At 44.2% G+C, this 25,571-nt stretch overlaps 1 protein-coding gene across 3 annotated transcripts in view; it reads right to left on the reverse strand.

The window, feature by feature from the left end:
* Positions 1-791: 791 nt before the first annotated feature.
* LOC125458079 (protocadherin-10-like) overlaps positions 792-25,571 on the reverse strand; it is a 31,690-nt gene continuing 6,910 nt past the window's right edge. Inside the window, exon 4 of one of the 3 annotated variants that reach the window (XM_048542951.2) lies at positions 792-1,445. In XM_048542951.2, coding sequence (XP_048398908.2) covers positions 1,186-1,445 — 260 coding nt within the window. In that variant the 3' untranslated portion in view covers positions 792-1,185. The remainder of the gene's footprint in view (positions 1,446-25,571) is intronic. The other 2 variants (XM_048542952.2, XM_048542953.2) reach the window with 2 other exon arrangements.

The raw sequence follows: 25,571 nt of genomic DNA on the forward strand, positions 1-25,571 counted from the left end.
TAGCTATTTTAATGAAACAGTTCAAACATTCTACACTGTATGTGTACAACAAGTGGGATTTGAACCTAGACCTGCTGGCCCAGAGGTAGGGGCACATCCACTGTACAACTTTCTTCAATGTCCTTCACTCAAACCCCACACCCTAAGCCCTGTCTCACGTGGGATGCTTCCAGCTCAGCCAATCACTTTCTCTGACTTCTGGTCCCCATTAGCAGCTTTTCTATCTTCTCAGTTGACTAATATCCATCCCTTTGTCTGGCCAACTGCTGTTTTCCCTCTTCCTTGGCTCCATTTCCATTTAAATTGCCCATAGCATCTCGTGATGTGCAGGTCGATGGATCAGCTGTGAGAAATGCAGGTTACAGGGATGGGGTAGGCCTAGCTGGGATATTCTATGAAGGTTTGGTGTGGACACAATGGGCCAAATGGCCTTATTCCACAATATAGGGATTCTATGAATCTATTGCTTACTCCTTTACCCACCAACACCCACACCCCCATGTCTTCAGATTATATACCATCTTTTCTGAGCAACTATCAGCTCTGATGCAGGGTCACTGGAATTGAGATGTTAACTCTGTTTTTCTCTCCACGGGTGCTGCCAGACCTGCTGAGTTTCTCCAGCAATTTCTGTTTGTCTTTCATTCAGCATTTGATGAAGGTACAGTCCCTCAGTCCGAACTGTCTTCCTTAAAAAAAAGAACTGGCAACAGTGGTGTGTGTGGAAGATTATTCATTTTCACACAACATTCAGAAGCTATGAGAAATTATCCTTGCGACAAAACACAATGGAAGATAAAACATCACAATCTGATTTAATCTGAAACATGCTTCAAACATATTCTTCAAATGACAGGTCATTGAATTGTACAGCAGAGAAGGGAGCATTTTAAAGCTCAGCACACCTTGCTGTCCCCTCTCCACTGTTCCTTCCCGATAGTCTTGGTGATTGTTCCTCGCTAATTAGTGGTTGAACTTCTTTTCAAATATTATGGCTGAATCCGTATCCACCACCATTCCAAATCACAACTTGCTGCGTTCAGAAAGAGGTACCTGCACTCCCTCATTGCTTTTTCTGTTGCCAATTATTGGTGAATTATCTCTTGTTAAAATGAGTAAAATGACTTGTTGGTTTTGGAACTGAAAGCTTGGAACCACCTGGAAGATGCCACTAAGTTGAGATCTTTAAGTCAAAGTTCTATCCGGCTCAACACCACATGGTGAAATCAGTTTTGATTTTTTTCCAAAGGTTGAGAAAGTGTTGTTCTTGTCCACGTCGCCAGCTGTGAAGGACTGGAGTTGACTCAGCTTCAGTGGGGCACTACCAGGTATGTAGATATTCAGCTTGTATCCAGTGGGCTGGTCAGGGTAAGGGTACTGAGGTCCATACCTTGGTATCCATCCGTGATCATCAACTCCTGGAGCTAGCCAACTGGCTTCTGCATCTAAGAGAGAAAATATATCAATTAAAAGAGTCCCACAAAGTACAGTCAACGTATGTGTGAATATTGGAAAAGGCCTGATTCGCTTCACCTCGGCATATCCCCGAGTGCTTTACAGCCAATGGAAGATTGATGATGTGCGGTCATTGGCGTAATGTGAGACAACCAAGTTCACAGACAGAATGAGGCACTCATCAGATAATCCATTGTAGTGGTGTCGGCTGAGGAATTCCCATTGGCCAAGACATCAGGGAATACATCGCCCATTCTTCTTCAAAACAGTACCTCGAGATCCTCTTCCCATCAAGTGGGTAGACAGGACCCTGGCCTAACATCTCAACAGAAACCTGATATCTCCAATGGCACAGCACTACCACCGACACTGGGCTGAAAGCAGATAGATTTTGCAGGGAATTACCCACGGGTAAAAACAATTAAAGACGTGAGCATATGAAAGCTTTAATATTTTTAATTAAACCAAACAAATTATGGAGTGTCATAATACAAGTTACAACATTTAAGAAATATTTATTTGGTCAGTTGATGATCCAGCTCATGTGCTGGGAAATGGGATTACAATAGATGGGTCTTCATGCACATCACAGACACAAGGGTCGTAGGGCCTTCTTCCTGCTCAAATAAACTATGACTAAATTATTGAATATGATCAAGGGACCACAGAAGGAGGCCAGAATGCCCATGCCAGCACCTTAAAAGAGTTACAGGGCAAACCAGAGCAGACTGTTTCCAATTGTTGATTGGTCTAAAATGACTATAGAGGCAAGATTCATTATAAGTGCTTCAGACAATGACCATCTCCAATTAGAGACAATCTAACAGTCTCCTCTAAATATTCAGTGGTGTTACCATAACTGAGCCCCTGCTATTGATATCTTGGGGGCTACCATTGACCAGAAGCTCAACTGGACAATCCAAATAAACACAGTAGCTACCAGTGTATGTCAGAGGCTAGGAATACTGCAGTGAGTAACTCAACTCCTAACTCCCCAAAACCTGTTCACAAGGGGCGGCACGGTGGCTCAGTGGTTAACACTGTTGCCTCACAGCACCAGGGACCTGGGTTTGATTCCACCCTCAGGTGACTGTCTGTGTGGAGTTTGCACATTCTCCCTGTGTCTATGTGGGTTTCCTCCAGGTGCTCTAGTTTCCTCCCACAGTCCAAAGATGTGCAGGTTATGATGGATTGGCCATGTTAAATTGTCCACAGTGTTCAGGGATGCGTAGGTTAGGGGAATGGGTCTGGGTGGGATGTTCCAGGAGTCAGTGTGGACTTGTTGGGCTGAAGGGCCTGTTTCCACACTGTAGGGATTCTATGATTCTGTGATAAACTCCAAGACACAAGTCAGGAACATGATGAAATACTCCCCACTTGCCTGGATGGGTGTAGCTCCAACAACACTGAAGAAGATTGATACCACCGAGGGCAAAGCAGCCTGCTTAATTGATACCACATCCATTTCCTCCACCACCGATGCTTAGTGGCAGCAGTGCAGGATGCACTATGAACAAGATGGAGTGTAGAATTTCACCAAATATCCCTAGATAGCACTTTCCAAACCCACAGCCACTTACATCTGGAAGGTCAAGGGCAGCAGATATGTAGAAACATGCAAGTTAACCTCCAAACCACTCACCATCCTGATCTGAAAATGTATTGCCATTCCTTATCTGTCGCTGGGTCAAAATCCTAGAAAGCGCTCCCTGACGGCCTTGCAGGTCAACCTACAGCACATGGGCTGCAGCAGTTCAAGAAGGCTGCTCACCACCACCTCCTCAAGGGCAAATTAGGATAGGTAACAAATGCTGGCACAGCTAGCAATAACATGTCACTCAAGTAAGTAATGATAAAAGGCAGGAAAAGCTTCTTCTCACTGAGATAACGAGGTGTGGAGCTGGATGAACGCAGCAGGCCAAGCAGCATCAGAGAAGCCGGGGAGCTGACGTTTCAGGTCTGGACCCTTCTTCAAAAATGCTTCAGAATTTCTGAAGAAGTGTCCAGACCTGAAATGTCGAGCTTTCCTGCTCCTCTGATGCTGCTTGGCCTGCTGTGTTCATCCAGCTCCACACCTCGTTATCTCAGATTCTCCAGCATCGTCAGTTCCTACTACCCCTTCTTCTCATTAAGTTGTGCGGTCACGTCCAGATTTTGTGCTTGATAAGAAACTGTGCCAAAAGATGAAATTAGCTAAAGGAAAAGAATTTGAAAAGATATGGCAACAGGGATGAGAACTATTCGCTTGTTTAATGGATAAACAGCGATGCCAATTGGTTGCATCACAAAGCCTCTTACTGTGAAACCTGTTCAATTTTCCACATTAAGACAACAAAGTGTGAAGCTGGATGAACACAGCAGGCCAAGCAGCATCTCAGGAGCACAAAAGCTGACGTTTCCGGCCTAGACCCTTCATCAGAGCTGCTTGGCCTGCTGTGTTCATCCAGCCCCACACTTTTGTTATCTTGGATTCTCCAGCATCTGCAGTCCCCATTATCTCTGATACAATTTTCCACATTACACGTTTTATATGTAGTACTCAATGGAGTCCACGGTGCGGCACTGGTGAGCAGGTCAGGACATGTAACATCAAGTACTGGCCTCTTGGTGGTGCTGTTGGATCATTTGAGCGACTCAAAAAAATCTGATATTTCTCTGGCACCAGCTATTTGTCTGCAAAGTTTTCACCTGCCACCGGGGCAAGGTTTGTACTATTTTCCAGGGACACTTTACTGGGTGAGTCAAGTTAAGAGAAGTCTAATCTGAATGTAGAAAAGTAGAAATGCAGAAAATGGGCAAAACTTCACCGAAAAGAATGATTCAAAATGCATCTAAAAATGTTGGACGAGAGATATTTCAGTCCTTTTCAGATCAAATGTTCCAGCAACCATCGCAGTGATGAAGCTGAGTCCAGCGTCCTCCACGAAAGATTCAGGCGGTTGGCTTTGTGAGTATTATGTCTCATTTTTGTGGGAAATGCAGAGAAAAGAACCAACCCCTGTTACATCACCTTCTTCGACCTTACAAAAGCCTTTGACACCATCAATCAGAAAGCATTATGAAGGGTCCTTCTCCACTTTGGCTGCACGACAAAGTTTGACACTTTTCTTCACCTACTCCATGGCAATGACAAATGGCTCCACCATTCCCCATTCAGGCTGGGGGAATGTATCCCCCATAATGTATCAGCCATAACTCAGCGTTATGTCATCGCCACAGCACAGTTCTCAATCTGCCTCACTGCAATGCTTCACCCCACCATTGACAAGCTTCCCATTGGAGTGGAGCAAACTTACAGAACCAGCAGGAAATTATTTAACCTCCACCATTTTCAAACCACGACCAAAGTCGCCCCAACCTGTTTCATCGAGCTGCAGTATGCAGGAGATGCTTCTGTGTGAGCAATCTCAGAGGATGGACCCCAGACTATCATCAGCACCGTTACAGGAGTAAATGAGAGCAAGAGACTCACGCTTAACATCCACAGGATGATGGTCCTGGCCCGGCATTGTGGAGTGTACTCCCAGTCATCAAGATCCACAAGAAGAACATTGGCCACTTCCAATACCTTGTGGGTTTCCTGTAGACCAAAGCAGATGTTGATGAAGAGATCCAGCACCACCTCTGCTTGCTAGCCTTTGGCCACCTGAGGACAAGGGTGTTCAAGGAGTGGGCATGTTTGGGGTAGGTAATGGCCTAGTGGTATTATTGCTAGCCTATTACTCCAGGAAGCTCAGCTAAAATTCTGAGAGCGCAGGTTTGAATCCAGCCATGGCGAAGGGTGGAATTTGAGTTCAATTTTTTTTTTAAATCTGCAATTCAAAATTTACTGATGACCATGAAATCATTGTCAATTGTCAGGAAAAACCCATCTGGTTCACTAATGTCCTGGAGGGAAGGAAATCTGCCATCCTCACCTGGTCTGGCCTACATGTGACTGCAGATGCAAAGCAATGAGGTTGAATCTTCACTGCCCTGTAGGCAATTAGGGAAGGGCAATAAATATTGACCTAGCCAGCAATGCCCTTGACACTTGAATGTATTTTTAAAAAATCCCACGCCAAGATCTTCGTTAACAGAGCTGTGGTGGTTTCGTACCCTCCTGTATGGTTCTGAGACATGGACTGTCTGCAACAGAAACCTCAAGGTACTGGAGCAGTACTGTTAGTGCTGCCTGCACAAAATGCTGTGAATCCGCTGTGAAGAAAGACACACTGACACCACTTTCCTCAACCAGGCCAACACTGAGGCACTGACCATCCTTGATTGGCTGTGTGGAGCTGGGCATGTCGTCCATGTGGCCGACACAAAACTCCCAGGCAGGTGTTGTACTCCCAGCTCCAAAACAGCAGGGGAGCCCCAGGTGGACGGAGGAAGTGCTTCACTGATACCCTCAGGGCCTCACTGGCAAAGCGCAGCATTCTCACTGACACCTGGGCACCACTGGCCCAAGACTGTCCAAAGTGGAGGAGGAGCATCGAGGAAGGCGTCGAGCGCCACGAGACTTTTCATCTGGAAGAAGCAGAAGCCAGGAGAAAACAGCGAAAAGAACGCCTTGCTGTACCAATACCTCACCCACCCCTTCCCAGGACCACTGTCAGCCCCAAGTGTAACAGAGCCTGTGGTAGCCAAATTGGTCTGTACCACCACATACAGACTCAGCCTGAGAATGGAAGAGAGTCATCCTGATCTACAAGGAGCCGCTGACGATGATGATAATCTGTTTGTCGCTGATGTTGTAGATTCAAAGATGTAACATTTATATGTAATGTATTAGCCCTTAATGACTGATGTGCCAAACTGCATTGTGACTCGGACAGAGACAAAAGAAAACTGCAGATGCTGGAATCTAAGGTAGACAAACAGGAGGCTGGAGGAGCACAGCAGGCCACGCAGCATCTGGAAGAAAGGAGGAGTTAACATTTCAGGTATTATCCTTCCTCAGGACATGGTGATTCTGTCTGGAATCAGGTCTCCGTGCACTCACTTCCCTCCATTTCGGGTGGTCTTGACCGTCTCTGGCTGGGCCCTGCATTTCACAATTCTTTCTTTCAAATTTTCTTTTCACCACCTACTTTGAGAGCAGGCCCACAACAAAGTGGTTAACACGATCTGGGGAATTAATGATGGTTAAAAATGCTGGCTTAGCCAGTGATGCCCACGTCCCAAGAATAAAAAGAAATTTCTCTTGCTCAGAGAATGGATCCAAATTCAATAAAGCACTTGAGTAATAAACTGTCAAAGGTATTGTCATCTGAAATAAAGTAAAAAATCACCATAGTCTTACCAGATTAGAAGGATGCTTTCTCTTTGGGGAGAGGCAGAGGACTGATTGTGGCTTTACTTGAGGGTGACCTCGCCTCAGGTGGAGGGAGACGTTGAGAAGGAAAGTCCTTCATAGTAACCTCAGCTGGTACAGGAATTAAAACCAGACGTCCAACCAACTCAACTAACCAAGTCGGTTGGGGTGGCATTGTGGCTCAGTGGTTAGCACTGTTGCCTCACAGCTCCAGAGTCCCAGGTTTGATCCCACCCTCGGGCGACTGTCTGTGTGGAGTTTGCACATCCTCTCTGTGTCTGTGTGGGTTTCCTTCGGGTGCTCCGGTTTCCTCCCGCAGTCCAAAGATGTGCAGGCTAGCTGGATTGGCCGTGCTCAATTGCCAATAGTGTTCAGGAATGTGTAGATTCGGTGGGTTACAGGGGGATGGGTCTGGGTGGGTGCTCTGAGATTCTCTGTGGACTTGTTGGGCCGAAGGGCCTGTTTCCGCACTGTAGCAATTCTGTGATCTATGATCTATGAGCTCTGTCCACAGATCAGTGGATAATTATTCTCAGGAGCACATTAGGTTGTGTGAAATTTCAAGTATACTGCAGGTACGCAAATGCTACAGTTTTGTAACGGTTAATCAGTTAAAATCCTGCAGTGACAAGGTGTTACAAACTAAATGCAATGAACTTCTAGGCTGGCACCAGTAGCTAAAGGAACAGGATGGTTGCTGTTGTGTTAAGAAACCACAAATGGTTCTGAGTTGTCCTTCAGGGACAGGAGTCTGCAAACCTTTCAAACACAATTTTCAGCAAGTGTCCCCATTGCAGGGTTCATTCCTAATGAGCTTGGCAGATGAACAGACTTGCCACTAGTGCATGCTTCCCAGAACAAATTTAAAAATCAGCCTGGAGGACAAGGTATTTACAGCCCAAAAACACAATGTTTCGCCTGGTTGTTCCGTGCTGGTGTTTATGTTCCTCATTAAGCTCCTCACACCCCTTTTCATCGCACCGCTTTGTGGGCCCACCCCAGGCAGTGATGGAGGTGGGGGTTGGGGCCTGGCTTAAGCCTCATGGTGACAGCAGTAGCGAGGATAAACGAGACATTGTCTTTGTGATAATGGGAACTGCAGATGCTGGAGAATCCAAGATAAGAAAGTGTGGAGCTGGATGAACACAGCAGGCCAAGCAGCATCTCAGGAGCACAAAAGCTGACGTTTCGGGCCTAGACCCTTCATCAGAGAGCTCCTGAGATGCTGCTTGGCCTGCTGTGTTCATCCAGCTCCACACTTTGCTATCTTAGACATTGTCTTTTCCTCTTATTTCTGTTTCTTTAATTTCAGCTCTTGTTTTTAATTCTACCTGGTCTATTTTAAGATGGTGCTGGAGAGTGGTGACACTGTAAAACTTTCACTGTACTCTTGAACTCAGGTACAAGTGACAAGGCAGCCTGTTGGCTCAGTGCTTCACGGCACCAGGGACCTGGGTTTGATACCACGCCTGGGCAACTGTCTGTGTGGAGTTTGCACGTTCTCCCCGTGTCTGTGTGGGTTTCCTCTGGGTGCTCTGGTTTCCTCCCACAGTCCAAAGATGTGCAGGCTGGGTGGATTGGTCATGCTAAACTGACTGTAGTGTTCAGGGGTGTGTAGAGTAGGTGGGTTATTGGGGCTTGGGCCTGGGTAGAATGCTCTGAGGGTCAGCGTGGACTTTTTGGACTGAAGGGCCTGTTCCCACACTGTAGGGATTCAATGAATGATTGATAAAATCTAATCTAATATTCTCTGATGCTTGCTTCCTTATGTTTATCTTACCTCCCTTTAAATTCCCCTCAACCATTCCTCTTGATACCGGTTTCACATTCTTACCACTCTCTGGCTAAAGACATTTCTTCTACTAGAAAAATTTGCAACTGGATTTATCAGCGATTATTTCATATCTCACCTCTACAACAGGCTGGTTTACCAACTGTATTCAACCAGGCCATGCTTCCAAAACTCAGACATTAGGGCCAGCACTAGATGTGATTCTGCTACTGGATATCACTTACTAAATAATCTTGACTGTGCTAAGAATTACAGCAGAAATTCACAAAAAGCTAACGACCAGGCTCAGGTGCATTGCAATTGCATGTGCTGGTAGCTATTTATATTCATACACAGAACCCTGCTCAGTGTAGGCAAAAGGAGTTTGAGAACACATTGCACTTTTTTCATTGAGGAAAGAATATTAAAACATACAAATCCATACTGCATGCAGATAGAAACATAGAAATTTGGAGCAACAAGAGGCCATTCAGCCCACCAGACCACCGTGCTAGTCCATATGATCATCCACCTCAGAAGCCTGTTCCTGCTTTCATCCCATCGATCCCTTTATGCCTAAGAGCTTTACCTACACTCTCTTAGTGAAGAAATTTCTCCTCTTTGCTGATTTAAAGGCCTACCATTATTCTTAAACTGAGATATAATGTCACTGGGTAAGTAGTCCAGATCCTCATGGGCTCAACTCCCACCATGGCACATAAAAAAAATTTGAATTCAATAAAAATTTAATCTAATATGTGCGCCGTGTAAATACTGTTATTGTTGTGGGGGGGAAAAACCACCTGGTTCATTAATGCCCTTCAGGGAAGTAAATCTGCCACCCATATTTCTGACTCCTGCATGTGACTCCAGACTTACAGCAGTGTTGTTGACTCCTAACTTTCCCCTGCTGGCCTGGTCAGGTTCTAGTCAATGGTAACTTCCAGTGTGTTGAGATTCAGGGATTCAGAGATGGTAACACCATTGAATGTCAAAGGATGATGGTTAGATTCTCTCTTCTTGGAGATAAGCATTGCCTGGCACTTGTGTGTACAAGCATTTCCTATCACCCATCACCCAAACCTGAACGGTGTCTGGGTTTGATGTATAAGTCCACGTACTCCTGAATCTGAGGAATGGTGAATCATGCTGAATATTGTGAAATAATCGGCAAACACCCTCATGTCTGGAGGAAAAGGTCATTGATGAAGCAGTTGAGGATGGTTGAGCTAAGGACACTACCCTGAGGAACCCATGTAGACATGTTCTGAGGCTGAGACTATCAAACTCCAACTACAACCATCTTTCTATGTGCCGGGTATGACTCCAGCCAGTGGAGCGTTCTTCCTCAGATTCCCATTGACTCCAGCTCTGCTAGGGCTCCTCACTGTCACAGGCAATCAAATGCAATCTTAATGTCAAGGAAAATCACTCTCACCTCACTTCTGGAGATCAGCTTTTTTTAACCAGGTTAGTAAAGTCAGAATGCAGGTTTGAATAGCAGAAGCCAAACAGAGCAATGGTGACCAGGTCCATTGTTGAGTTAGTGCTGTTTGCAGTAACTAGAGCAGTAATTAGATTGGATTTGTCTCCTGAGCTTTGTAAATAGGACACACCTAAGCAATTTTTTTTATTTGTCAGTGGAATGTGGGCATCGTTGGCTGGGCCCAGCATTTATTGCCCAACCCTAGTTGCCCTTGAGAAGGTGGTAATGAGTTACTTTCTTGAACCACTACAGTCCACTTGACCCACAATTCCATTAGGGAGGAAATTCCAGGATTTTGACCCAGTGACAGGGAAGAAACAGTGATATATTTCCTAATCAGGATGGTGAGTGGCTTGTAGGGAAATCTGAAGGTTCTGGTGTTCCCACATTGTCTGGTAAATGCCAGTGTTGCAGGCATACTGGAACAGCTTGGATAGGTGTTCGACAAGTTCTGGAGCACAACTCTTCTGTACTATTGCCAAATATTGTCACGGCTGTTGGCCTTTGTAGCATCCGGTGTCTTAGCCATTTCTCGATATCACATGGAATTGTTTATTTTTTATTAGATTCCCTACGGTGTGGAAACAGGCCCTTCGGCCCAACAAGTCCACACCACCCCTTGAAGCATCCCACCCAGACACATCCCCCTATAACCCACACACCCCTGAATACTATGGGCAATCTAGCATGGCCAATCCACCTAGCCTGTACATCTTTGGACTGTGGGAGGGCACCCAGAGGAAACCCACGCAGACACGGGGAGAATGTGCATACTCCACACAGACAGTCGCCCGAGGGTGGGAATCGAACCCAAGTCCCTGGCACTGTGAGGCTGCAGTGCTAACCACTGAGCCACCGTGCCACCCCTGTTGTTTTAGGACCATTTGATTGATGAAAAATACTGAAGCAGACAGTAGGAAAATTCCATGATCATCTTCAAACAGAGCCATGGAATCTTCAACATCAATCCAAACCATTGTGCACATGGATGGAAAGTGTAATGCAATCTCACACAAAGCTGCAAAGAAGGAGCCCGAACTTATCTTGCATCTTTCTTAACCTCAGAATGCTCAAGAGTCATAGTCACAGAGATATCCAGCACAGAAACAGACCCTTTGGTCCGACTTGTCTATACCAACCAGATATCCGAAATCAATCTTGTCCCATTTGCCAGCAATTGGCCTATATCCCTCTCAACTCTTCCTATTTGTATACCCATCGAAATACCTTTTAAATTTAACTGTACCAACCTCCCTCACTTCCTCCAGCAGCTCATTCCATACACGCACCACCCTCTGTGTAAAAAAGTTGCCCTTTAGGCCCCTTTCAAATCTTTCCTCTCCCGCCTTAAACCTATATCCTCTCGTTTTGGACTCCTCCATCCCAGAGAAAAGACTTTATCCATCTACCCTATCCACGACACTCGTGATTTTATAAACCTCTATAAGGTCACCCCTCAGCCTCCGATGCTCCGGGGAGAATAGCAGCAGTCTGTTCAGCCCCTCCCTGCAGCGCAAACCCTCCAAACCTGGTAACATCCTTGTAAATTTTTTTCTGAACCTTTTCAAGTTTCACAACATCCCTCCTGTGGCAGGGAGACCAGAACTGCACGCAGTATTCCAAAAGTGACCCTAACCAACGTCCTGTACGGCCACAACATGATCTCCCAACTCCTATACTTAATGCACTGACCAATAAAGACAAGCGTAACAAGAGCACTTACCTGAGACTACATTTCAAAAGTCTCTATATTAATGTAAAAGCTGCAACAAACAATTTCCACGCAGCAAGCTCTCATAAACATCAATGTGGTAATGAACAGGTATCTTGATTTTGTGATATTGGTTCAGGGGTGAATGTTGAACAGGATACTGCCCTGATTTCATTCAGACTCTGTCATGGGATCTTTTACATTGGTTTGAGGCCTTTGATTAAAATTTTCATCTGTGGTACCATACCTCTCGCACTCTGTCAGTACCACACTACTGTATCACTCGCAAAAGTGTAAATTAAATTGATTTTATTCAAAAAGTATTGGTCTTGCTCGTCCAGTCTTTAGTCGTCAGAGACTGTATATATGACCCAAAATGGTCAAGAGGTCCCTGCAGAAGGACTGACTCCATAGAAATTGTCCAGGAAGTTTGGACTTCCATCACACAATTCCTCTGCTCCCAGGGATCCTTCCAAAAGATCTTTGACTCTCAGTTTGAGATTTCAGACAACTCCACTTTACTTACCTGGATAGTTACCCAGAAAAATCCTATTCTAGTTTGTGGCTGACTGTACAATCGACTGTTCTGCCAACTCATCAACTCTCCCCCTTCACATTGCCCAACACAAAACCCATGATGCCCTTCCAATCTCCCCTCCTGAATCCCCAACTCCACCCTGCCTCAACGTGCCCTAACTAATCCCAATTGGATAACTCCTCCCAGCATCAGCCACCCTACCACCACACCCACTAGTCTCATGGCCAACTCACCCACTTTTTACAGATACCCTATCCAATTCACACCTACACATTCACTGAGAAGCTGCATTCACTGAGCAGCATTGACAGTTAAACATTCATTTACCAATTCAGCTTCTGTAGTAATTCTGCGTTTTAGATTTCACTTAAGACTTTGGTAATTGGTAGATTTAGAGATAAGAGAAGAGCACATTATTATCTGTATGAATCCAATATCTTTAGAGCATGGAACATAGAACATTACAGCGCAGTACAGGCCCTTCAGCCCTTTATGTTGCACCGACCTGTAAACCAGTCTGAAGCCCATCTAACCTACACTATTCCATTATCATCCATATGTCTATCCAATAACCAGTTAATTGCCCTTAAATTTGGCTAATCTACTACTGTTGCAGGCAGGGCATTCCATACCCTTACTACTCTCTAAGGAAAGAACCTATGACTGACTTCTGTCCTTTATCTATCACCCCTCAATTTACAGCTATGTCCCCTCGTGCTAGTCATCTCCATCTGAGGAAAAAGGCTCTCACTGTCCACCCTATCTAATCCGCTGATCATCTCGCATGTCTCCTAATCCTCTGATCATCTTGTATATCTTTGTGAGAACGATTTTGTGCAAACACACAGCCACACTTATCAATCCCTGAACTCTGACAAACTGAATTTTGAAGATTAAATACATCTCAATTTTACTTTCATAATGAGTTATTAATAATCATGAGCAAATAAAGGCAACGATGCCACCCAAAGGTTGCAGGAACAGCACCTCATATTTCACTTGGGAACTCTGCAGCCCAATGGTATCAATTTGGATTTCACAAGCTTCAAAATCTCGCCTCCTCCCACTGCATCCCAAAACCAGCCCAGCTTGTCCCTGCCTCCCTTACCTGTCCCTAACTACAATGCATTGCAGAAATTCACCAAGGCTCCTTAGACAGCGAACCCAAGATCACTATCGTCTAGGAGGACAAAGGCAGCATATAAATGGGAAGACCTCCACAGAAGTTCCCATTCAACCCACTCACTATGTTGCTTTGGAAGTATAAATGTAATAAGAACGTAAGAACTAGGAGCAGGAGTCTGATCCACCATTTAATAAGATGATGGCTGATCTTCTTGAGAGGCAGGGAATTCCACAGATTCACAACCCTTCGGGTGAAGAAGTTCCTTCTGACCTCAGTCCTACATCTGCTTCCCTTTATTTTGAGGCGATGTCCTCTAGTCCTAGCTTCATCTGCCAGCAGAAACAAACTCCCTGCCTCCACTTTATCTATTCCCTTCATAATCTTATATGTTTCTATAAGAACTCAGCATTCATATTCATATATCAGCATATATTAACATTCCTTCTCTTTAGCTGGGTCAAAGTCCTGGAACTTCTTCCATAACCACATTGTGGGTCCTCCTACAGCACATTGATTATAGCTGCTCAAGAAGGCAGATCACCACTACCTTCTCAAGGGCAACTGGGGTTGAGCAATAAACGCTGGTCGAGCCAGCAACACCCACATCCCAAGAATGAATATAAAAAGGATTGAAAAATTACCCTTCCTTATCTTCTGTAATCTCGTCTGACACACCACTTCACGCTCTCATTATCGCACTGACCTCCTGACTCAAATCCATTCCTTCAACCACAGAGACTCGATTTCAGCCATCTAAGACTCATAGTTTGGAATTCCCTACCTCCACTCTTTCCCTTCACCCTCCCATAGTCTTTAAGCTTTCTTAAGTACCCTCTTTTCAGCCTAGGCTTTGATCATTCTACTTAATAATTCCTTCTCCATCTGTATCATGTTTTCCTTACTCTTCAGTAATGTACTCTGAAAGTATTAAAGACATGTATATTATAGTGAGCTGCTATTCTGGCAATTATTTAACCATCTTTTTTTCCTTTGGGACCACACTGTTGACAACAGAGTTGTCTCTAGATAGAGGGAGATGTATGAAGCTAAGGAAACTATAGCAAAACCTTGACACTAATGAGTAAGTTGAAAGGTATAATTTATTTGCACAAACGCTTCATACTGTTGGTTTATTGAATTCAAATACTCAGATGGTCTAAATAGGTAGATTTGAATGTTGTTCTGCATCGTTGACAAATCAGAATAAATTATTATGCTTGACTGTAGACTGTACAATTTCTGAAATGGGTTTGCGAGACAAGCTATGTTAAATTGATTCTCGAAAGTACATTACAAATGAAAGCTGCTTGCAGTGATGTTCCACAGGTTTCAGTGTCAGGTTCCTTGCTGTTTGTGGTATGTATTAATGATTTAGACTTAAATGTGGGAGGCATGATGGAGAAATTTGCAGATGATATAGAAGTTAGCTGGATAGATGACAGTGAAGAGGATGGTTGTTGACAGTAGGAAGGTGTCACTGGTTAGTTGAGTGGGCAGAAAAGTGACAAATGGAATTCAAACTGGAGAAGCGTGAGATTTAGCACTTAGGGAAAGAACAAAACAAAAGAACACACGACAAATGGTAGGGTGTTGAGAGATGTAAAGGAAATGAGAGACCTTGGAGTGACCTCTAAAGGGCCCTTATCACACCAGGGCAGGTAGATAAAGTGGTAAAGAGGACACGTGGGATGCTTTCCCTGATTGGGTGAGTTATTGAATATAAGAGAAGGGTTCATCGTCCACAAACAAAGTGGATGTAGGATGGATTGTTCATTTTAAATATGAGATAGATAAATTTTTGTCAAGAATGGTTTTAAGGATATGGGCCAAAGGCAAACACAAGGAGTTGGGCCACAGCTCAGCTTTGATCTCATTGAATGGTGAAACAGGCTGGAAGGGCTGAAAGGCCCACTTCTGTTCCTATGTTCTGATAGGATGCTGGAACTATTAACATTAAAGGTTCTGATTATGTACCGTTCTAATCACCTCATTCTAAGAAGGATATAGTTTCTCTTGGAGAGTACAGGTTAGATTTTCAAAACTGTTGCCAAACCTTGAAAATTGCAGCTATGGAAAAATTGGATAGGTTAGGGCATTTTTCCCCAGAATTGAGGGAGTTCAGGGGTGTCTTAATTCAATTGTACAAAATAATAAGGAGCGTGGGTAGAGTAGACAGAGAAATTACCAGAGAAAATGGAGGTGATTTATAAAAGGATTAGAGGAGACATGAGGAAAGCCCTTCCGTCCTGTGGGTGGTGGGCGTCTGTAAAATACTGCCCAGTTCGGTATTTGAAGTGCAAACCTTCAAATGAATCAATAGAGATCATAATCTGAAGTGCTATAAACTCCAAGGCAATGGACCACATGCTGGAGAAGTAATATTCAAATGATCGGCCAGTTTATTCAGCTGGATGGACTGAATGGCCTCTTCCTCTGCTGTAGTTTTTGTCTGGTTCTATGGTTATAATGAAGAAATGGTGCCCCAGAGTTGAAATTGCTGGAAAAAAGAGACATTTCACCAAAGCTTTACATCTTAGACTCATCTGGACAAATGCAAGAATGACAAATTCCAAACTGTCACAACAATTTATACTGCAGGGGGCAAAGGGTGCAGATTGATTGGCTGAGGTGATTTGCCAATGAATCATCTTGAAATATAGCATTCTTGCATTTGTCATGATCTAGGAATGGCGCAAACCTTTGACAAACCATCTCTCCCAACAATGATCAAGTTCTGTACAATCATGTGCGGAAAGGTGGAGGAACGAGAAATAAATGATATTAGCTGAATTTTTGATAGGCAAGGGAATCGAGGGTTATGGGAAGCAGACTAGAAAGTTGAGTTGAGAGCACAACCAGATTAGCCAAGAATTTTTTATGGGGTAGAGCAGGCTTGAAGGGCCAAATAGCCTACTCCTCCTGTGTTGAAATTGCACTGCACAGTACTACAGTCACCACAGCTTCATTCAGGTATGTTCATGCAAAGATAATTTACCTACTACAGACAATGGTCAATATTAATGTAGGAGCTTGTTTTCTACATAGGGATCCCACAGACTGCACACAAAGTCATTTTACAGCAGAGTGCATGTTACACGACGACCCTAAGGATACATTTCTCCAAACAGGAGACTTCATTCCGGGTACCCTAATTTCATTATATATATAAACCGGCTTGACTATTTTTACCTAATGGTTGCTCTATCAATGTAGCTGTGCTTCACCATATGAGGTTTGCACCTGCCTTAATTCTTTGTCCAGTGTTCTGACTGCAGACGTGCTACTCGAGTTTTAACAAAACTTTCTCTTTAGCTACTTGCTAAATGAAGAAAATGCGTGAAATAGATTTTGTCACTGTTGTAAATACAATTGCAAATGCTGGATTACTGCCATAATCTCCCCACAAAGCACTGTAAAATAATGATCTGTCTTATATTTTTAATGTAAAGTAAATGAAATGTGTTGACTGTTGTTTAAGCACAGCTGGCTGCAAACTCTGTAATGTTTCTCACTCATCAAAGCTGCCCTAGCCGAAGGGAAGTGAAGTCTGTCTCAATAAAATGCTATTTTATCACATGCAGTGCACCTTAACAAGTTGTTATTTACTTATATTAAAAATGGTGGAAATCGTCTGAAGCTTGCAGTTCTTGATAATGCGGCCGTGTTGTGCTTGCTCCTGTATCCCGTGCACCTTAATGAAATGTGAGCTGGTCAGTGAACAGACTCAGCTCAAAATTGTTAGCAGACCTTACAGTGTTGGTGGAGAGGGTAACAGAGTTACCATTTCAGGCCAAGGCTCTCTGCAGATGTGGTCTGACCTGCTGAGAACATCCAGAATTTTCTGGTTTTCTTTTAAACACCCAGCATCTGCAGAACCTTGCTTTTGTATTAGTAAATAACACAGCAATTTCTGTCTGAAATTAGCGGCATGGCTAAGACATCTTAAGCAGCCTCTTTGCCATTAATGTAAATAGGTAAGGGTTTTGGCCTTTCCAGTTTCAATTGTCCGTAATAAGAAAGGACGATTCAAGTGGAGGGAATGTGATAAAAAAAGGAACAATTATCCAGGAATGCAATCCCTGTATACATTAATACATCAATGCTACTGATCCATTTTAAATAAATCAGTTAATCTTTTCATATATTTACTTCTGAAATGGATTTAAAATTGATTAAAGCAAATGAAACAGTGAATATTTATAAATGAAGCTGATTTGGCCTGACACCAATGGGTCAGTGGTGCTGTAGGAGTCATGTTGAGGTTACTTGAAGATGGGATCAAAAATGAAACTGTAGATAATAGATAAATTGCAGGGAGAAATCACACTCTAGAGACAAACCAAACACAAAAGGGGTCTTGATGGTTTATGAAGGCAGCTGATGTGTGGCAAATAGGATGTGTCATGGATAAACACTAAGAAACAGCAATAGCAAAGAAAGGTGAACAGTAGCTACATCAACTAAATTTCTCTAGGGTACTGTATTCAATGCAGGAGGAATCACAAATACTGGTGGATTGTGCTCTGGGAAACAATAACACAGTGTGCAGAATTAGTAAGGGCAAAGATATGTATATGGGATGTGTATAGCCAGAGACAACCAAATGAAAAGTCTGTGAGTTAATAAGCAGTCAGTAAAAGGCACTAATACAGATCCATTTGGAATACAATATGTGAAATTGATCACTGTGCTGCAGAAAGAATACGCTAACCCTGGAGGCAATGCAGAAAGATAGATCTCAGCTATAATAAAAAAATTGTAGAACATAGTATTATTTATTCTGATGAAGAGATATCGCCAAAATCTGTAAAATTATTTATCCACTGTCTTTCATATGGTAAAAGTGTCAAGGTGCTTCTCAGGAAAATAATCAGACAAATATTGGCACTATGCAAAAGGAGGGGTTAGTAGGTTAGGAGTTTAAGGACATACTCAAAGAGTTTTGAGGGTCATCCTAAAGAGGGAGTGAGAGGCATAAGTACGGAGGGGTTTAAAGGGACGACATCAAAGTTCAGGGCCCATTCATGATTCAGAGTGGGCAGCTGGGTCTAGTTTAGTTTGCGATTATGTTCAGCATGGACTGGTTGGACGGAAGGGTCTGTTTCTACGCTGTATAACTCTCTAACTCTATGACTGATTGTCACTCTTCTTCATTCCCTTACCCAGGGTGTGGGAAGTCTGTGGGTTGATACACAGGACCAGAATTGGAAGGACAATGAAATCTTCGACAACAACTGCAAATATGTATATCATGCTTTATTTAATGGACTAAGGTGTCTCACAGGAGCAATCTTCCCTCTAAGCTATGTGCCCATTTGGAAATTTGAAGAATCACAGCACAGGAGGATTATAAAGCAAATTTGGACAGGGAGCCGCATATGGACGCCAATCCATTGGTGAAATTCTTGGTCAAAATGGTGGATTTTGAGGAACGTCTTAAAAGACAAGAAGGGGAGGTGTTCCAGAGGATGGGGCCTAGAAAACTGGAAGAATGGCTCTATCAGAGCAGCTATTAAAATCTGGGCTGCTCAAGAGCTCCAAATTAGAGGAGGATATACATTGCAGACCAGAGTAGTTTGTTTTATTCCTTTATGGGATGTGGGTATCACAGGCCAGGCCAATATTTATTACCCACCTCTAGATTGCTGCAGTGAATTCCCTTCCTGAGCTTTTACAGTCCATCAGGTGTAGGGAAATGCACAATGCTGTTAGGAGGGGATTTTGGAGATTTTGACCCAGCAATGGAGAAGAAATGGTCATGAAGTCCCATAGAGTTTTGCCGATAATTTCCATACTGGTGGTGAAGCACCTATCTCTCTAATGCTACTCTTCAGCACTTGGCCACAAATTTGTAAGCTGTGACACATCACATGCTCATCTAATAACTTCTTAAATATTATGAGGGTTCCTACCTCTACCACCCTTTCAGGCAGTGAGTTCCAGATTGCCACCACCTTCTAGGTGAGAAATGTTTTTTTCTGAATCACCTCTAAACCTCCTGCCCATTACCTTAGATCTATTTCCTCTGGCTATTGGCCCATCTACTAAAGGGAAAGGTTGCCTCCTATCAACCTTCGCTACACCCCTTGTAACGTTGGACCCCTCTGTCAGGTCCCCCCTCAGCCTTCACTGTATGAAGGAAAACAACCCCAGCCCATCTACTCTCTCTTCGTAGCTGAAATACTTCAGCCCAGGCAACACCCTGATGAATCTCCTCTGCGTTATCTCTTGTCCAATCACATCCTCCCTGTACCAGAACTCCACGCACTATTCCAGTTGTATTCTAACTAAGGTTTTATACAGCTACATCATAACCTCCCTGTTCATGTATTCAATGCCTCAACTAATAAAGGCAAGTATCCAATTTGCCTGCATAACAACATTATCTACCTATCCCATTGCCTTCATGGGTCTATGAAAGTGCAAATCGGATTCACGTGGACGCACCATAAAAATACAGTGGCTACAAGAGCAGGTCGGAGGCTTAGAACTTTAAGTAACTCACCTCCCGACTCCCCAAAAAGCCTGTCTACCATCTACAAGGCACAAGTCAAGAGTATGATAGAATGCTCTACACTTGCCTGGATGGGTGCAGCTCCAATAACACTTAAGAAGCTTGACATGAACCAGGACAAAGCAGCCCGCTTGATCGGTATCACATCCACAAGCATCGGTGCCCTCCATCATCTACAGAAGCATTGCAGAAATTCACTAAATCCTCGGACAGCTTCTGCAAACCCATGATCACTTCCATCTAGGAGGACAAGGGCAGCAGATATACCACCACCTGAAATTTACCCTCCAAGTCACTCACCATCATGACTTGGAAATATTTCGCTGTTCCTTCACTATAGCTGGGCTAAAATCCTGGAACTCTCCCCTAACATTGGCATATGAAAACGAGATGGCGGCAGAGTGGGTGGGTCTCTTGAGTATGGGCCCCATGCATTGCACCCACCTTTCTTTTCTTTTATTCTCATTTATTTCTTCTCTTTTTTAGTTCTTTAGGTTTTTTTTAACTTACCTTCTGGACAGAGCTCAGTTGTGGAGGCAGCAGCAGTGATAGAGCATGGCAGCATCTGGGGCCCAATGCGAGCCCAGATAGTGGTCAGCAGTGAAAGAATGGCATAGCGGCTGGTGAACCCAGGTTGGACTTTGCCCAATGTGTAGGTGAAAGTGTGCTGAGAGTGAAAAAGAGCAAGTCCTGGCAGGGAAAGCCCAGCATAGAATGTCTTCAGGCCCACAGCTTAATAAAGGATGGTAATGTTTAACTTTCAACATTTGTTTTTATTTTGCTACTTTATACTAAAAAGAACTGTAGTGTTGAACTTTTTAACTTATTTCTTTATTTTTCTATTTTTGTACTTAAGGTTTTATACCTAGGTACCGTACAACCTAAGATGACACCAGGAATGGCGACACTGTATACTTTTCACTGTGCTCTTGTACCCCTGTAATTGAGTGACACGTAGTAATGAAACCTAAAGCCAAATCTAAAACCTAAATCTAACGTCATTGAGGGTCAACCTACAGCACATAGACTGCAGCAGTTCCAGACCACCACACTCAACACCACACTCTCAAGGGCAATGAGGGAAGGGCAATAAATGCTGGCCAGCCAGCGATGCCCACATCTGATGAGTGAATATAATTAAAGCATGATTCCATCCAAAGGAGAGGTTTACCTGATTCCCATTGACTCCAGTTGTACTCAGTCTCCTCACTACCACACTCAGTCAAATGTAGCTTTCATATCAGTGCAGTTGCTCTCATTCACCTCGAGAGTTCAGCTCTTTTGTCCATGTTTGAGCCAAAGCAGCAATGCGGTCAGCAGCTGAGTGGTCCTGGCGGAACACAAGCTGGCAGTGAACTGGGTATTGCTTTGCAAATGTTGCTTGATAACACTGGCAATGATCCCTTCCATCCACTTTGCTGATGAATGAGAGGGGACAGATGGTGGTATTTGGCTGGATTCGATTTGTCCTGCTCAGACTGTACCCAGGCTATTTTCCACATTGTCAGGTCAATACAGTGTTGCAGCTTTACTGGTAAAGCTCGTCTAGCTGCATAGCTAGTTCTGGAGCACAAGTCTTCAGTGCTATTTACCAGAATGTTGTCAGGGCCCACCGTCTTTGCAATATCCATTGTCTTCATCCATTTCTTGATGTCACAAGGAATTAATAGATTTGATTGAAGACTGGTGGCAGTGATGCTGGGACTTCCATGGAAGCTGAGCTGGATTATCCAATTGGTACTTATGGTTGTGCATTGTTAAAAATGCTACAGCCTTGTCTTTTGCACTTATGTGCTGGCTGGGCCCTTCCATCACTGAGGATTGGAATATTTGTGGTGCATCCAGCTCCCTTGTCTGATCCACACTCCCCTCCAACCCAACCATACCCGGCACTTTCCCCTGCAACCGCAGGAAGTGCTACACCTGTCCCCACACCTGCACCATCACTCACATTCCAGGCCACAACAAGACTTTCCACATCCAGTAGACGTTCAGCTGCACATCTGCCAATGTGGTATACTGCATCCGCTGTACCTGTTGTGGCCACCTCTACACTGGTGAAATCAAGCGGAGGCTTGGGGACCACATTGCAGAACACCTACACTCGTAAACAACTGCACCTCCCAGTCGCGAACCATTTCAACTCCCCCTCCCATTCCTTAGATGACATCCTGGGCTTCCTGCAGTGCCACAGCAATGCCACACAAAGGTTGCAGAAACAGCAACTCATATTCTGCTTGGGAACCCTGCAGCCCAATGGTAATAATGTGGATTTCACAAGTTTCAAAATCTCCCCTCCCCCTACTGCATTGCAAATCCAGCCCAGCTTGTCCCTACCTCCCTAACCTGTTCTTCCTCTCACCTATCCTCTCCTCCCACCTCAAGCCCCACCCCATTTTCTTCCTGCTAACCTCATCCCATCCCTTGACCTGTCCGTCCTCCCCAGACTGATCTATCCCTTCCCTACCTCCCCACCGACACTCACCTCTACTGGTTCCATCCCCGCCTCTTTAACTTGTCTGTCTCCTCTCTACCTATGTTCTCCTCTATCCATCTTCTATCTGACTCCCCCTCTCTCCCCATTTATTTCAGAACCCTCTCCCCCTGCCCTTTTTCTGATGAGGGATCTAGGCCTGAAACGTCAGCTTTTGTGCTCCTAAGATGCAGCTTGGCCTGCTGTGTTCATCCAGCTTCACACTTTGTTATCTTAGCTCCTTTTAGCTGCATAATTTTTCAACATCATTCATAACTAGATCTGTCAAGTCTGCAGAACTGATCAAATGTGCAATTCTGAGGAAGGGTCACACAACCCGAAATGTGACCACTGCTTTCTCTCCACAGATGCTGCCAGACCTGCTGAGCTTTTCCAGCAATTTCTGTTTTAGTTGCTTAGCAAACATAAGCTCTGCAGACTTGCAGCATTTAGTTTGATATGGGATTGGTTTGCCCTGTCTATTGCACAATGTGACCTGATAGCATGAGACCTCAAAGGGTTCACAGGCAATATTGAGGGAAACTTCTACCCAACTGCATACCACTGCGCTGCCACCTCCAGTGAGTCTCCTGGGTGGGGGTAGCCAGCGATGGTGATTGCGCTGTCTGGGATGTTGTCTTAAATGTATGTTTCAAACCTTATAGAGATAGAAAGGTGTGAGGCAATGGAGGGATTTGAAACAAGGAGTGTAATTTATAATCGAGATGCTGCCTCGTTAGAATAAACCAAGTTCAACAACTGCAGGGGAGATGGATTAATTGATTCGCTATGAGTAAGGACATCAACAACAGATCCTAGGAGGGACACAAGGTTATGAATGGCTAAACGTGAAAGGTCAGCCAGGATTGCATGGGAATAATCAAGACAATGGAAAGCAAAAGCATGAATAAGGATTTCAGCAGCAACAGAATTGGCAGAGTTCAGCAATATTCGAGATGAAAATGACTGAGCTTAATGGTGGTTGTGGGGATGACAGTAACAGAATTTGGGAATTGGAGTTGTGAGATATTCAAAAACGCACTTGTGAATTGGTGGACCAGAACCCAAACACAGCGTAAAGGGTCAGCAAACTTAGGGTTAAGAGTGAGCAAGACTTGATATGGGATAAGCTACAGAGTTGAGGATGATCTCAGGGTTATGAGGGAGCAAAGTTGGACACCAGCGAGAGAGTCTTGAACAAGTCAATATTTAACAAAACAGTAGTGGATTATGTTAGCAGCAGCTAGGGCAGGATAGGGCAAGGATAGGAAGCAGTTGCCAGACTGTAAAACAGATTGAACCACATGATCTTAGCAATGAAGATAACATGGTATAAGAAGCTAATCGCTGGGTCAAAACAATGTCAATGTTACAGAGGGTGTGGTACAATCTCAGACAATAGGAGTGGATGGTGTTTCAATCAGTGCTGAGGGGACAAGTTTATGGCAAGGTCCATTGTGTCAATTTTTGCCTAAGTTGGACTGGAGGAAATAGCAGCTGCCCCACAGATGTGTGGCAGATGTTCAGATAATTGAAAGGTAATGCAGTAGTCAAGAGAGGTTGTGTTGAAGCAAAGCCAATTATTGCCTTTGAACATTTGAAACAGGGTTCTTGTGGGGTAGCAGCAGTGTCTCTACCTCTGAACAAGAAGGTCTAGGTTCAAGTCTCACATTGGGTTTGTAATAACATATCAGAACTGGTTAATTAAAATAACTACACTTGAAGTTGTGTTGTTGGATGCTGTCACCCAGACTTAACACCCAGCTGATGAAAGTGTCAAATAAATAGAGGAGAGATGATAAGGTGTGGAGCTGGGTGAGCACAGCAGGCCAGGCAGCATCAGAGGCGCAGGAAAGCTGACATTTTGGGTCTGGACCCTTCTTCAGAAAAACTTTCCTGCTCCTCTGATGCTGCCTGGCCTGCTGTGTTCATCCAGCTCTACACCGTGTTATCTCAGATTCTCCAGCATCGGCAGTTCCTACTATCGCAAATAGAGGAGTTCCTTCAGGAATTTCAGAGGTAAATGGTGTCTCCCAAATTCCTGTCTTGCACCCCCTTGGGAATGCCAAGGCGCTTGGTTTTAGTTTTGTTGCTGGGCGGATTATTGTTAATCATTCATGACATCATTCCCTTGTCAGAGCACTATTGATGTCCCCATGCCCTCCTGGGCCCCATAAAAGAATTGTTTATGGAACTTCCACTGTCGATAACCTGACCTTTTCAGCTTCCTTCCCGCAGAAAATAAATGCACGGATTTCAAAATCTCATCGCATTAATTTCACTCGACTTCTGATTTCGTTATTTTAATGAACACTGCTGACATTAACATAATCAGGGTGGTCATGCAGATTTAATTGGTTTAGAAGAGACTAATGCATTAGTTACTAATTCCTGTTGGATTGAGTTAGCGTGAGTGTGACTGAGACATGGTGAAACATAAAAGAGTCACTCATGGGCAAAGTGAGGACAATAGAGGCACCGAGAACCAGGCAGAGAAACAGAGGGGACGCAGCAGGAAATAGAGGCAAAGAGCGAATGGGGAGCATGAGAATAAGAGAGATAAAGACAGAGGGAGAGAGGAAGTGTTATTGGGAGACAGAAAATGGACGAGGGGAGCAAAGGGAGCTTGAAGAGGTTGAGAGAGAAAGAGACACTCGTCGAGGATGAGACAGGGGCATGGACACACGGGTCTCTGAGGGAGTGAGGCAGAGACACATAAAAAGGAGCTTGAAGAGGTTGAGAGAGAAAGAGGCACGAGTCGAGGATGAGACAGAGACATGCACACACGCGGCTCTATAGCAGAGTGAGACAAAGACACAAGGAGAGGCTGACAGACAGAGAGAGGCTAAAACAGAGAGACGACCTGGGGTCTCAGGGAGACAGAGAGGCTGCTGAGTTGGGTAGACTTGCTCTACTGGTCTCCTGATTTATAACTGGGGTGATTAGCAACAATGTTTTTAAATCGCGGCCGATATTATTCGATTACAACAATGCGGGGCGGGAGATGCGCAGATCTTGCTTCACCCATTGTAGAGACTTTAATATGAGACTTGTATATGAGGACTGGAAACGCGGAGCTGGTAAAGCAAACCTGTACTTGGACAAGAAAATAAACTGTCATAGTTACAACAACTCTCGGTTGGATACACCTAAAGATCGGGCCAATACAACAATGTAGCTCCTGGAATTAAATAATTT

The sequence above is a fragment of the Stegostoma tigrinum genome, chromosome 13 (assembly GCF_030684315.1).
Source record: "Stegostoma tigrinum isolate sSteTig4 chromosome 13, sSteTig4.hap1, whole genome shotgun sequence".
Taxonomy (NCBI): Eukaryota; Metazoa; Chordata; class Chondrichthyes; order Orectolobiformes; family Stegostomatidae; genus Stegostoma; species Stegostoma tigrinum.